This window comes from Sus scrofa, chromosome 6 (genome assembly GCF_000003025.6).
Source record: "Sus scrofa isolate TJ Tabasco breed Duroc chromosome 6, Sscrofa11.1, whole genome shotgun sequence".
In the NCBI taxonomy this organism is placed as follows: Eukaryota; Metazoa; Chordata; class Mammalia; order Artiodactyla; family Suidae; genus Sus; species Sus scrofa.
In genome coordinates, this window is record NC_010448.4 from 48,403,284 (window position 1) to 48,418,025 (window position 14,742).

General features: G+C 49.1%; 1 protein-coding gene across 1 annotated transcript; it reads left to right on the plus strand.

The window, feature by feature from the left end:
* On the plus strand, window positions 2,954-11,187 carry PSMC4 (proteasome 26S subunit, ATPase 4). The gene is made up of 11 exons (XM_021094383.1): window positions 2,954-3,152; window positions 4,006-4,104; window positions 4,230-4,416; window positions 5,716-5,862; window positions 5,947-6,056; window positions 6,158-6,251; window positions 9,843-10,010; window positions 10,107-10,183; window positions 10,325-10,493; window positions 10,703-10,758; window positions 10,948-11,187. The coding sequence occupies exons 1-11, from the start codon at window positions 3,117-3,119 to the stop codon at window positions 11,059-11,061; spliced, it is 1,257 nt and encodes a 418-aa protein (XP_020950042.1). The 5' UTR covers window positions 2,954-3,116; the 3' UTR covers window positions 11,062-11,187.

Below are 14,742 nucleotides of genomic sequence, written 5' to 3' on the forward strand. Positions count from 1 at the left end.
CCCTTGAACCTCTGGATTCCTGTCTTCGGTTGAAGCATCAAATCTGGCAGCAACGCACACTGGCATGGCTACGGCAGCTGGAGCTGAGTTTCAACCACTGCTTGTGGATGAGGAATAGGTCCTCTGCCAGCCCCCTGTCTTTACGGACTGGTCTGCTGGCTCCTGCACACACTTAGCTTCACCCAGGGCTCTAAAGCACAGATTCAGGAATACTCTCACTCAGAACAAGAGCTGCTCGGGGCTTCCGTTAGAAGGCAGTGTGGTCGAGAAGGAGAAAGCCCCGGACTTGAACCAGGAGAGTTAAATAGTCAGCTGGGCTGGTCCTGGCTCTAATTTGCCCACTGATAGATGACCTAGATGGGTGGTTCTTAACCACGAGATGGAAAGGAGGGTTATAATGAGAGGGCACAGGGAAAGGTGAGGCTAGCTTGAAGAAACTCCTTAAATGATTTGATGTTCTCTTTCTTGAGAAGAACTTGGCTCACCTGTGGAAGATCATCTGCAAATCCCAATAACTATCACGTGAGGTTACGAGCAAAGGCGCTGGATTTGAATGCCAGCTCCACCATTTAACTGCTGTGTGATCTTGGGTAAGTGACCTCCCATCTCTGAGCCTGGTTTCTCATGTAGGACCTGAGAAAGAGGATAACAGCTCCCACTTCAAATTCCACTTGAATCTGGGATTAAATCACAATATGTATAAAATCTAGCACAAGGTAAGCACTCTGTATAGTTACTTTCGCTATCTGCTTCCTAAGGTTGTTGTGAAGATTAAATAAGATAATGAGGTAAAATGCTTAGCAAAGAACCAGGTACACAGTATTCAAGAAATGGCTACCTATGATTATTCTCCACGAAGATTCCAAAGGATTGGATTCCATTGATTTATCATTGCAGAGGCGGCAGAGAGAACTTGGAGACAATTTGATGGGGCTTAGAAGAATAATGGCAAAGATAACATAGGTTTGAATCTGAAGTGTGGAAACTGGGAGAATAGGGAACAAGAGACAAGGAGGACGATGATGGATTCTGTTTTAAGTCACAGACTCTAAGACTCAAGTAGAAATCTGGGATGCCTTTTGGGTGTCAGGCAGAAAGCTGAAAGATGGAATTGAGAGCTGTCGACGCAGAGAAAAAAAAATGAAGGATTTGTTGCCATTGTTTTCCCTTTTATTTTGTGAAAATAAAAACAGTGGGACGTTGGAGTTCCCCCTGTGGCTCAATGGGATCAGCGGTGTCTCTGCAGCACCAGGACAAAGGTTCCATCCCCAGCCCAGCACAGTGGGTTAAGGATCCAGCATTGCCATAGCTGCTGCATAGGCAACTTGCATCTTGGATCTCATCCCTGGCCCAGGATCTCCATGTGCCATGGGGCAACCAAAATAGGAAAAACAAAAACAAAAAGACAAACCTACCCCTGAGGGTGGTGTAAGGATTCAGAGATCATGGTTTAAATTGCCTGGCTAAAAGAAGCATACAAAAGGGTGTCTGGTGTGACAACCCACCACACACCCAGGAGAATGGAAAAAATTTTTAAATAGAGACAATATCAAATGCATGCTCAATTGGTGGGAGTGTAAGTTAGTTTAGTTCGACAGCGTTTACTAAAGCTAAACACATACCTGCCCTCTGACCAGCAATTCTGCTCCTGAATGTGTTCCCATGTTTACCAAAGAAATGTACAAGCATATGTAGTATAGAACCAAACTGGAAGATATCCAGTTTTAGGTACACAATGGAAACCATACAGAAATGAAAACGAAAGAACTATCCCTACATACAGTATTATCGCACAAACATAATGTTAAGTAAAAGAAGCTAAATCACAGCATACACTGTATGGGGTCCCCAGAGAGTTGAAAACCGACAAAAGTAATCCATGGTAGAAATCAGGTCAGTGATAACTTTCAGAAGGGATGAGGGTGGCAGAAAAGAGAGTGCGCAGGGCTTCTGTGGTCTGCTAATGTTTGGTTTCTTGGTCTAAGGATTGGTTATATGGGGGTGTTCACTTTGTGTAAATTCGTTGAACTGTACGCTAATGATCTTTATATTTCTCTGAACTTACACTTGAACAAAGTTTACTTAACAAAACTGTAGCTGGAGTTCCCGTCCTGGCTCAGCGGTTAACAAACCCGACTAGCATCCATGAAGACACGGGTTCGATCCCTGGCCTCAATCAGTGCGTTAAAGATTCTGCGTTGGTGTAAAAGTCGCAGACGCGGCTGGGATTCCGCGTTGCTGTGGCAATAGCGTAGGCCGGCTGCAGCTACAGCTCAGATTTGACCCTAGCCTGGGTACCTCCATATGCCGCAACTGCGGCCTATAAGCCAAAAAGCCAAAAAGCCAAAAAAAAAAAAAAGGCAGAACAAAACTGTAGCTGGTGTGATGAGCAGCGGTGTACCCCCAGGGCCTGAAGCACAGGCTTTGGGAACAGACAGATGGGGGCCCCATTCTGGTTTCTGTCCCTGTAAAGGGAACATAAAGTCTGTCAAGATTCAATTAAGTTAAGCACCTAAGACTTAAGCACAGGGCCTGGTGTAGAGCTGCAGGTCTCCTGCGTGACCAAACTCCTGGCACTGCTGCTCTCACCTTCTCCAGCCCTAAAGCGTAGGTTCTACTTGATTCGCGGCTAATTCTCAGGGGCAGTCCAGGTCTTCCCGCCCCCGCGCAGGAGGCAATCCTCGGCCGCAGCCCAAGGCATCTCCAGCCCGACCACTAAATAAGAAAGAAGAGCACTTGGCCATGACATTCTAACAGACCTCTTGAGAAATTCCTCAAGTGAAAGAGAAAAAAGAGAACCGCTCCTCGGTTGGCAAGAACACACAAGCGGGAAGCGCCCGCGCGAGACCCCGTTACCGCAAGCTATTGCGCAAGCGCACCGCTCCAGGGCCCAGCGCGCGCGAGCCCGCAAGGAACCGAGTGCGCATGCGCACATATTGGGGCGGAGCCTAGGACGAGGTTTGCCCTTCCCTCCACCTGTCCGGCCCTTCCAGCCTTCTCTCGGTGGTGTCTTAAAACTACGTTTCCCAGAAGGCACCAGGTCCTGGCTTTCCGCTGGCGTCAGCGGAAGCGGTGACTGGATTAGGCCGGGCCACACAGAGGCCGGCTTGGTCACTATGGAGGAGATAGGCATCCTGGTGGAGAAAGCTCAGGTCCGGTGGGGTCTGGCTCTCGGGGAGAGGGGGAAGCCGACCTGCATGGGATGCTGCGTGACTTGCGGGATCCAGGCCTGGGTCTGAGTGATTTCGAAGGGCTCGGTAGAGAGCTTCGTGCCGTCCCGAGGCCTGGAGCGGGTGGTTGAGTGATGTTAGGAGGGCAGTAGCGCTCAGAAAGCGGGCTGGGGAAACGAGTGGCATTAGAGGTTCTTTGGGACTGAATAATTCCAAAGTTTAGCAGAGAGTGCTGTGACATCGGTGGCCCGGCGGAATTGGTCGGGTGATGAGTGATGAGCCTTGGCCGTGGGGCCGAATGATAGCAGAGGCTGGGCTGGGAGCTGACTGATATTCGGGGCTTAGCTGTTGTTTGAGGGCCGAGTAGTATCTGTGGTCTGGCCGAATGGTATTTGGGGCCTACCTGGGGAGCTGGATGACATTGGGGCCTAATGTGAGTTGGAGTTCTGTGACTTGAGGGATCTTTAGGGGGTAACTGAGTAATAATTCCAGGACAGTTTGAAGTCATGGTGACTTTAACAGTCAACTGAGAGGGCCGGAACCTGCTTTGGGGTGGGGGGCGCTGGAGGGCATTGGGGGTCTAGTAAGTAGTTGATTTAGGCCCTCGTTGGGAATTGGGTGACATTGGGGACATGATAGCAAAAGACCTGTTTGGAAGGTTGGTTGACCTAGGGGCTTGTTAGTAGCTGAATGACTTCAGGAACCTGTTTAGGTGGCTGAGAGCTTTCCAGAATCGATTTAGTGGCCAAGTGCCTTTATGCTGAAGTGGGAAGGGGACTCTAGATTTTTTCATAAGGGGACCCTCTTCCAAACTGTGTTTCCCTCCATGGTCTAGGATGAGATCCCAGCTCTGTCTGTGTCACGGCCCCAGACTGGCCTGTCCTTCTTGGGGCCTGAGCCTGAGGACCTGGAGGACCTGTACAGCCGCTACAAGGTACAATTCAGACCCAATCCGGACACTGCTCTGGGCCCAGCATCCCATACTTTCCCCACCTTTCACCACTCCTTGGGTCAGCAAGGCCTGGAGCCATACCCTGCCTCTCTCCTCTCTGTTCACAGAAGCTGCAGCAAGAGCTGGAGTTCCTGGAGGTGCAGGAGGAGTACATCAAGGATGAGCAAAAGAACCTGAAGAAGGAATTCCTCCACGCCCAGGAGGAGGTGAAGCGAATCCAAAGCATCCCACTAGTTATCGGGCAGTTTCTGGAGGCTGTGGATCAGAATACAGCCATCGTGGGCTCCACCACAGGTGCGTGGGGGCAGGGGCTGTTTCCTCATCTGTCCATGCAACAGCCGTTAACTGTTTCCTACCATGTGCCAGGAACTTAGCACGGCAAACGAGGCAAGACAGTGTAATGGTGTCTTTCAAAGTATTTTGATCTGATACAAGAGTGGAAATGTGTTTCATATTTTCTTTTTGTGTGTGTGCGTGTATATAACATATAGTAAAAGTTTGGCCAAACAATGGTTAGTCTTACTATGTGTGACAGGCTCTAATTCGTTTTCAACCCTGTTCTCATCATGACTCTGTAAACTACTACTGGATTAGGACCTGTAGTTTGAAAGCATAGGTGATGTGTTAAGAGACTGGGCTTTGGTAAGGACTCTGTATACAGTACCTGCTGTTGCTAACATGGATCTAGGCTCTGCCTTCATGATGGTCATTGTCTCTGTGTCTGATCTGTTTCTTCCTGTTTCTGGCCTCTGCTCCTCGAGACCAAGCCGTATTCTTGTAAAGCTTGTGGGGAAAGGTGTGTGACTGGGCAATGAAATTGCACTGATGGGCTGGTTGTGAGGTAGTGAAGGGAGGGAGATGTCTAAAATGAGGCTTGTGTCTTTGGTCTATAGCACGGAGGGGGACAGTGGGGTGATCCCTGAGATGGTGCCTTAGGCAGAAAAGCGGTTTGTGGGGAGACGGTGAGGGCAGTCTGAGACATCACTGCCTGGGAGGTGTCTGGGAGGCTGCTGGACAGCCAGGTCTGAAGGTCAGGAGAGAGACTGAGGCTAGACAGAGATGCGTGTCATAAATGTAGAAAGTGGACCGGAGGCCCAGTGAGCAGAGTCTGGTGCAGAGACCTGGATGAAAAGGATGGCGCTGAATCAGGGCAGGGTCCTTGGGAAGGAGAGAGGGATTGGCTGGAGAAACATTTCTGGAGGTGGGTGGAAGGCCATAGTGACTGATGGGCTGTGGAGAGAAGCAGAGAAAGGTCCAGGATGGGCCGTAGGGCTCTGGCTAGTGACGATTAGGGATCACTGGCCTCCCAGGGACAGAGTCCTAGAAAGAGCAGCACCATGCGGGGTGGGGGGGAGGTGTCACTGAGAACACATTGAGACACAGGGAGTGAGACATGCCCTGAGGACATTGTAGGAGGCTGCTGGTCACCCAGGGTTGGAGCTCGAAAGAGGCAGGGCTGTAGACAGACAGGGAAGCTGTCAATGTGCATGTGGGCTGTGGAAGGGAGGAGGCAAGACCGGAAGCCAGGGGCAGGGGACAGTGTTGAGGTTCGGGCACGTCTCATTTTCCCCTCTCCCTGTCTTCTTCCCAAAGGCTCCAACTACTATGTGCGCATCCTGAGCACCATTGATCGGGAGCTGCTCAAGCCCAATGCCTCGGTGGCGCTCCACAAGCACAGCAATGCCCTGGTGGATGTGCTGCCTCCCGAGGCCGACAGCAGCATCATGATGCTCACCTCAGGTGAGGGGGAGCCCAGGGCCGAGGAGGCCTGAAGGGACCCTGCGGGCCAGGCTGAGGACCCAGCTGTGCTCTCTCTCCCACCAGACCAGAAGCCAGACGTGATGTACGCGGACATCGGGGGCATGGACATCCAGAAGCAGGAGGTGCGGGAGGCCGTGGAGCTCCCGCTTACACACTTCGAGCTCTACAAGCAGGTGAGGAGCTGGAGCCGCCAGAGAAGGGAGAGGCTGCCCCACGGGTCTCGAGGTGGCGATGGACTCCCTGGCTCATCCTCTCCTGCCCCTCTGTGCTTCAGATCGGCATCGACCCTCCCCGAGGCGTCCTCATGTACGGCCCGCCCGGCTGCGGGAAGACCATGTTGGCAAAGGCTGTGGCTCATCACACGACAGGTGAGCTGCCGGGCCCCTCTCCTGAGCTCTGCCCTCCCGGGCTCTCAGCGCTCTCCTCCTCCCCAGGAAGCAGTGATGACGAGCACGGACGCCGGGGTCAGAGCCCCAGCGTGCGTCTTACTGCCGGTGCTGTCCTGGGGAGGCAGCTTCATTCTCGTACCTCTGTGTCCTCATCGGACAGAACCCTCCCTTCACAGCACGCTTGTGAATTCATTAAACGGTGCCACCTTTTTCCTACTGTGGGTCCTGACCCACCAGTAATTATGAATTCAAACCCATGGGTTGCAACCAGCATTGTAAAAAATGCAGAAAACGTCAGAGTCCACCCCACATCATAAGAGCTCATATTTGTGAAACTTAACACACACCCATGTGCACACACATGTGCTGTGGTTGTTTATAAATGTATTTCTTCCTGTAGGTTCCAAACAAAAGTGTCTAAACGTCACTCTATTACTATTTGTAAAGCCCAAGAACAGGATTTGGTATATCTTAAAATTTTAACATGTATTAGCTGGGGAGCAGTAGAGGGCAGTGGGGGAGCTGTGTGTTTTCTGGGCCAAACTTACCCGGGTTTGAAATCTGGCCCCCCCCCAACTATTTCTGTAAGTTGGTACTAATCACCTAGTTTGTGTTACGACTCAGCAAGTTAGCCTCCCTGTGACTGTTTCCTAATTTTCTGAATTGTTCAGAGGACTAAATGAACAGAAACCTTTTAGAACTATACCTGGCTTCTAGTAAGAGGACAGGAAATGTTAGCCATTGTCACGATCATCCATTTGCTCAGCAGCTCATTGGTCTTCTGCTCCCCCAGGTGCTGGGGTACATGATGAGTCAGCTGTGTCCCCTGCGCTGGGGGATCTCCTGGTGTGGCTGGGAAAGAGGAAAGTAAACACTTAGACCTCAGTCATTCCATTAATAACTACCAAGCACCCGGTATGTTCCACGCTATGTTCTAGGTGCAGGAGCCATGACCGTGAGCAGAACAGTGTCTGTTCCTCCCGGAGGCAGTGTCTCCGTTGAGGACGTGCTTAAATGAGAAGTGAACAGATGGGATGTCTTGTGCCCGGAGAGAACACCTAAGCCAGGGCAGGGGCATAGGGAGTATCAGAGACTGCAGCTTTAGTGCTAGGACTGGAGGTTGGCAGGGGAGACTTTTCTGAGGTGATATTTACGTAAAGACCTAGAAGAAGCCTTGAGAGGGGGAGCGTGTCAGGCTGAGGGCTGGTGGCCTTGAGGCGGGAGTGTGCTTAGTGCTCCAGGATGTGAGGAGGCCCCTGTCGTGGAAGCCACGTGAGCGAGGGGGTCATGGTTGGTGGTGAGCTGGGGTGGGGACAGTCCGCAGACTAGCAAACCTCCAAGGAAGCAAGACAGGTAGTGGGACCGACCTAAAGGAGGGCTGTCAATCCAATCTGCAGAGGAAGAGAGGCGTGAGGAGTCTGTCAGGCACACCGTTGGGAGGGGGCATCCAAGACAGCAGGAATAGCATTTGCAAAGGCCAAGGGGTAGGAAAGAATTCTTTTAAGGAGTTGTGAGCTGACCGTGACTAAGGGAACTTTGTTTCTGGTATCCACCCAGTAACTGAATTGTGATAGGTGCTCAGAAAATGAGTGCTGGCTGGCTGGCTGGCTGAGGAGGGGCTGGGCTGGTCCAGGGGGTGAGGCTGAAGAGATCAGAGAGGGTGTGGATATAACTACAGTCTTAGTACTAATCTGAGAGATTTTGCCTGTTGTCCTGAGAGCAAGGTTTTAGACTGGCAGAGTTCCATAGAAACACAGTTGACCCTGGAACAACAGGGGCTTCAAGTGCGAGAGTCCATTTATACCTGGACTTTTGTCACATGATGCATGGTTGGATGAATCCACAGATGCCGAACTGCAGCTCTGGAGGGCTGGCTGCAAAGCTATACACAGAGGGTCAGCACCCCAAACCCTGTGTTGTTCAAGTATCAACTGTCTAATGCAAGCTACATATGTAATTTTTTTTTTTTTTGGTCTTTTTGCCATTTCTTTGGGCCACTCCTGCGGCATATGGAGTTTCCCAGACTAGGGGTCGAATCGGAGCTGTAGCTGCCAGCTTACGCCACAGTCACAGCAACACAGGATCCGAGCCGCATCTGCGACCTACACCACAGCTCACGGCAATGCCGGATCGTTAACCCACTGAGCAAGGGCAGGGATCGAACCTGCAACCTCATGGTTCCTAGTCGGATTCGTTAACCACTGCGCCACGATGGGAACTCCTACATATGTAATTTAAATTTAAGTACACATATTTTTAAAACAGTTAAAAGAAATTGGTGAACTTAGTCTAAAATATATTTTTTAATTTAACCAGTATACTCAAAATATTTTAACATGTAGCAGATAAAAAATTTGAGTTTTTTCTATAATTTTTATTATAGTAAAATGTATATAACAAATTTACCATTTTAACCAATTTATAAATAAACAATTTATAAGTGGCATCAAATGCATTCAGTGTTGTGCAGCTACCACCACTATCTATTTTCAGAACTTGTTCATCATCCCAAACTGAAACTCCATACCCATTCAATAATAATCCCCTATTTCTCCCCACAATCCCTGGTAACCTCTATTCTACTTTCAGTCTCTGTGAATTGGCCTATTCTGGGTGCCTCATGTATGCATGGATGAATCATACAGTATTTGTCTTTTTATGACTGGCTTATTTCCTTCAGGACTCATCCAGGTTGTAGCATGTGTCAAAATTTACCTCCTTTTGAAGGCCGTATAGTATTCCATTGTGTATATACAGCACATTTTACCTATCTTTTCATTTGTTGGTGGATGTTTGTTGAGATACTTAATTTTTTTTGTACTAAGTCTTTTGAAATCTGGTATTATTTCCCATTTACATAACATCTCATTTTGGACCAGCCACATTTCACTTGCTCAGTAACCACATGTGGCCAGTGGCTACCATATTAGGAGGGCAGGGCTGCAACTTTCACAACTCCTCGCTTATGACCTAAAACCACCAAGTCTAAATAGTGGACCTTGTGTCTTCCTTCTCTGTGGTGGCTGGAGGCAGCGTCCTAAAGGTTGCTCCTTGCAACACAAAGCCAGAACCAGTCACTCATAAACAAGTTAAACTCTAAGAAAAGACAGAAAGGTGAGGCAGGCCCAGAACAAACCTGTCTTCAACTCCATTGCCCGTTGTAGTTGATATTGTTGTTGATTATGTCAGAATATGTACTCGTGGCCCCTGACTCTTGCATGATATTCAGAAGTGGGTCCTTCAAGCAAATGGAATTGGGCTTTTGGTCAGGCAACATGATAGAAAATCTGTTTGCTAAGGATCCTGACTTTATGAGTGGGGCAAAAAAAGTCATACATCTTTGGGCAGGATTCATGATTTGGGCAGCTGGGTCGCTATGGGGTACAAGCAAGAAGCTGGTCCTCCTGACTAGGTCTGGGATGCAGCCTGAGGCATGAGAGAACTACCTGGCTCCTTGCAGTGGGCATCTAAAGAAAGGGATGTCCTCAGGGAATTCCCAGTTTCAGTGAAAGCAGTATGGGGCCCTATAGGACTCCCATCCTTGTCTGACGCCTGTCATCCTGCCATCAGCTGCATTCATCCGAGTCGTGGGCTCAGAGTTTGTACAGAAGTACCTGGGTGAGGGCCCTCGCATGGTCCGGGATGTGTTCCGCCTGGCCAAGGAGAACGCACCTGCCATCATCTTCATAGATGAGATCGATGCCATTGCCACCAAGAGATTTGATGCCCAGACAGGGGGTGAGTGATGCCCAAACAGGCCCTGGGGTCTTGAGGTCTTGGGCAGGCTTGTCGTGCAAGATTCCCTGGGCTAACTGTGTTACCCGCTCTCTCCAGCTGACAGGGAGGTTCAGAGAATCCTGCTGGAGCTACTCAATCAAATGGATGGGTTCGACCAAAATGTCAATGTCAAGGTTTGGGGTTCAGGACGGGCAAGGGGAGGTGTGGTGTGGGAATCAGGCAAAGGTGGAGGCTGGCCTGGGAGGGGTCAGGTATGGCCACGGGAAGGAGGGTATACCGGGGACAGAGGACTGAGCTAGCCTATCCCCCACCAGGTGATCATGGCCACAAACAGAGCAGACACCCTGGATCCTGCCCTGCTGCGGCCAGGACGCCTTGACCGAAAAATTGAATTTCCACTCCCTGACCGCCGCCAGAAGAGACTCATTTTCTCCACTATCACCAGCAAGATGAATCTCTCTGAGGAGGTTGATTTGGAAGATTGTATCCTGCTCTAGCAGTGAGAGGAGGGTCACGATGGGAATGGGGACAGGCTCTTCATCTCCACCTCTGGCACCACCACCACCCAGATGGGGCAGGTGGGGGCCAAGGTCCAGGAAGTGGGTGGTGACAAAGACAGCCCAAGGATGGCTTCTGGGTCCAGCATTCACCCTGTCACGCAGGGAATGGTTTTCTTAACTCACACACCACAGATGTGGCCCGACCAGATAAGATTTCAGGAGCTGATATCAACTCCATCTGTCAGGAGGTAAGTGCTGGTTTCTCTCAGGATGGGGCAGGGGGCGGTCTATGAAGACCCTTCCTCCTTGAGCCCATTCTGCTGCAGGCCTTCTGTCCATTATCACCTCCCTGGGTCTTGGGGCCGTTTGTCTCTCCCTCCACCATCACCAAGGGCGGGGAGAGCAGGGACAAGATGGTAACGCCCATCCCTCAACAGAGTGGGATGCTGGCTGTCCGGGAGAACCGCTACATCGTCCTGGCCAAGGACTTCGAGAAGGCCTACAAGACAGTCATCAAGAAGGACGAACAGGAGCATGAGTTTTACAAGTGACCCCTATCCCCACACCCCAGGAGCTGGGGACTTCTTACCTCTCTAGCCTGTCCCCTGTCCTCGTTCTCTTTTCTCTTTACCCAGGATTGCTTTATTCATTAAACAGACAAGACTGAATCTGTTTAATTTCTTCTTCTGAGTTTCACTCCTTTGGAGAAGCAGGGCTGACTAGGATCCTCTGTGCCCCTTCTGCGCTCATGACAGATGAGCAGTTTGAGGCACATGGCCTGGGAGGGGGGCGTGCTCAAGACTGGACTAAATGAGAACCTGGGCAGGCAACTGAAGGATTTCAGCATGAAGGAAGCAGCATGAGAAAAAAAAGAAAGAAGAAGTGGGTCATTAAGATACCCAACGTCCTCATCATTCACATTCAGTAGCAGCTAATACCTAAAACAGTTTACAGAAGCATATAACTTAGATAACTCAGACATGTGGAAGCAATTTTATGAGACTGATGCACTACCTACTCCACTAACGAGGCACCTTGTAGAAGCAAATTTTAAAAGAAACAAAAGAAAATGGGAAGTTATTGCCTCTTGGAAGTAGATCAGAAAATTATACTTTCTTTTTTTTTTTCCTTTTTGGCCATCCTGAGGCATAAGGAGTTCCTGGGCCAAGCAGGAGCCTACACCACAGCAGTGGCAACACCAGATCCTTAACCCACTGTGCCAGGCTGGGGATTGAACCTATAGCCCAGTGCTCCAGAGACACCACCAATCCCATTGTGCCACAGTGGGAACTCTTGCTATACACTTTATAAATAGCTGACCTTTTCAATTAAGTACTTAAAAATGGCAATAAGAAAATCATGGGGGGGGGAAAGAATTTTACAATTCAGCTGATATTTGGAAGGAGGAGGGTATAGGAAGGAAATGGCTGAAGTGGGAAAACACACCCTAAACATCAGTGATAAAAGGCAAAGCGATTGGGATAGAACAAAGCCATGTACACCAGAAATGACAGCAGACCAGAGTAAGGCTAAAACTTTAATTGGTAAGAGGCAGTAATATCTCACATTAGCTGGGGGAGGGGATATTTGGTATATTTTGTGTGTTGCCCAGCAACTTTGTTGTCTGCTTCAGCAAAATTAGGAAGTGACCTGTTGTTACCGTCTCAGAGTGACCTTGGTGATGGTGTTCCATGAGACCGTTTATGTCCTCAAGAGAATAATAGCCTAGCCTTGAGTGCCAGGCCAGCTTTCTTTTATTTATTTATTTATTTATTTTTGATCTTTTTGCTATTTCTTGGGCCACTCCCACGGCATATGGAGGTTCCCAGGCCAGGGGTCGAATCAGAGCCATAGCCACCAGCCTCCGCCACAGCCACAGCAACTCGGGATCCAAGCTGTGTCTGCAACCTACACCACAGCTCACAGAGGTTCCCAGGCCAGGGGTCGAATCAGAGCCATAGCCACCAGCCTCCGCCACAGTCACAGCAACTCGGGATCCAAGCTGTGTCTGCAACCTACACCACAGCTCACAGCAACGCCGGATCGTTAACCCACTGAGCAAGGGTGGGGACCGAACCCGCAACCTCATGATTCCTAGTCGGATTCATTAACCACTGCGCCACGACAGGAACTCCCAGACCAGCTTTCAATACCACTGAGGCTTACCTGTAAGTGGCAGGTCAGTTTTTGCATCTCAGGGGCTGCTTTTTTTCGATACTCAATTACATACTACCATGTTGCAAGAAAGGGGCCACTTTGCTGAAGAGCCTAGGCACTCATACCTTTTGGAAGTAGAATCTTTAAAGCAAGCATTTTCCTTTTTTCTCTGTTCCACTCTGCAAGGATGAGAAAAAAAAATTCAAACATATGCAAATCTGTTTTTAACTGTTTTCATTGTAAAAATAATACACATAAAGGTGCCCCAAATAAAAATGTATTGTGTAATAACTTACTATAAACAGAACACTTGTGTAAACATCATCCAAGGACCAGGGGTTAGGTTGCCACAGAAAAAGAAATTCCTACACAACTATTTGCCCACAGGCAGTGATCCATTTTCTGAATACATTTGCAGTTACTGCCATGGTGAGTGCACCCTGGCCTGATACAGCAACAGTGTGGACACATGGCAGTCATTTCCTCAGTTTCATGTGCTCTTCAATAGCACTTGCTCTGAGTATAAGCAGGATCCATAAGCATAGCTCAGATCAGACTACAGAGCATGTTCTGCCAAGTAGTTTGCAAGGACTCTGTTGATCAAAAATGACTGTGTAGCAGTGTGGCAACATGACAAACGTCACCGCTGTCTGCAAGTCCAGAAACCAGGTCATGACGGCACAGATCACACTGCAGCCATCCCAGATGATTCAAACATAGGCTTCCATATCAGCCTCAGAGGGAGAGGATGATGAAGAAGCCTAAGATGCCAGAAGATGGTGTTCAGTGTCCTCATGACTGCACCATGTTTTTACTCATCCTCACAAATTATCCCCATGTGTTACTTGTGCATTTTGCCTTTTCTTCAGGAATTTAAGGTGTATTTACTGTTTTATGTGATAGGACAGGTGTTTCCAGTGGACTCTTCCTGCTGAAGCCGGGACACATCAGGCCAGGCAGATGCTGAACCCAGAGCCCCGCAAGGGAGGGCCAGGCCTCTCCCCAGAGGTGACCTCAGTGGCCCAGCACTTGCTGATTTTATTTGTATGTCGATCCAGATGAATAATAGTTGTATGTACATCTAGTTTCAACCCACCATCACAAGACTCATTCCAGTTTTCTCCTTTTCCATATCTGCAATTTCTCAGACAGCGAGAAGCCTGGCTGCTCCCATTGCACTTGATATTTTTACTTTTTGATCAGCACCCCCATCCCAGCCTCCATCACATGTAACAAACTCCTATCACTGCTGCAATGGCCTTTCCCACACAGATGCTCTCCCCATACCACTTGGGTTCTGACATCCACTCTCCTATTCAACCAATATCAGCGTCTCCAACACCCCCACTTGGGCTCCACAGGTAGCCACAGCCTTCCTCACCCAGCCTGAGCTCTGAAGTCCCCTGTAGGGCATTCCTCCAGTGTGGATGCCCTCCTTATGCTGCTGCTCAGGTTAACACTCCCATACCAGAGGGTGTAACCATTTGCATTACCCCTAATAAGCCCTTCAGTCAGCACCTAGCTACTCCCTGCCTCAACACCCTCCTCACCCTGCTCTGGCGCCAAGACCCGCTCTAAAGCCCATCCTATGGCTTTAGGGCTGAACTGCTCACAAAGGGAAGGGAAGAGAAAGGGACAAATGTGTTAGCATCAGACTCTAACTGCCCACTCATGATTCTATGGCACAGTGCCTTTCTAGGCATAAAGCTATCTCCTCAGTCTGAGATTCTCAAATTTATCTGCCAGACACTCCTAACAGCACAGAAGGGTAGAAAGAATTCCCTCAAATTTTAAAAAAGTTCCCATGTTATGATGGAGCATGAAAATGTGAGAAACGGGATGTATATATGTACGTGTGACTGGGTCACCTCGGTGTACAGTAGAAAATTGACAGAACACTGTAAACTGGCTATGATGAAAAGATAATAATTTTTAAAAATTTGTAGAAGTTCCCACAGTTTGTGTTTTTGTCTATGAAAAAACTTCATGTGATTCTATACAAAAAGGCAAAATTATTCGACAGATAAATCGCAAATCTTTGCTCCAAATCTTGAAATAACAGCTGATGCTGCAAG

What these genes read in the sequence shown, in the direction of transcription:
- PSMC4 (XM_021094383.1), top strand. Translation starts at nt 3,117, where the DNA reads ATGGAGGAGATAGGCATCCTGGTGGAGAAAGCTCAG. An exon ending in CATCGTGGGCTCCACCACAG is followed by an intron (nt 4,417 to 5,715) that starts GTGCGTGGGGGC and finishes TTCTTCCCAAAG; the next exon opens with GCTCCAACTACTATGTGCGC. An exon ending in GGAGGTTGATTTGGAAGATT is followed by an intron (nt 10,494 to 10,702) that starts GTATCCTGCTCT and finishes CACACACCACAG; the next exon opens with ATGTGGCCCGACCAGATAAG.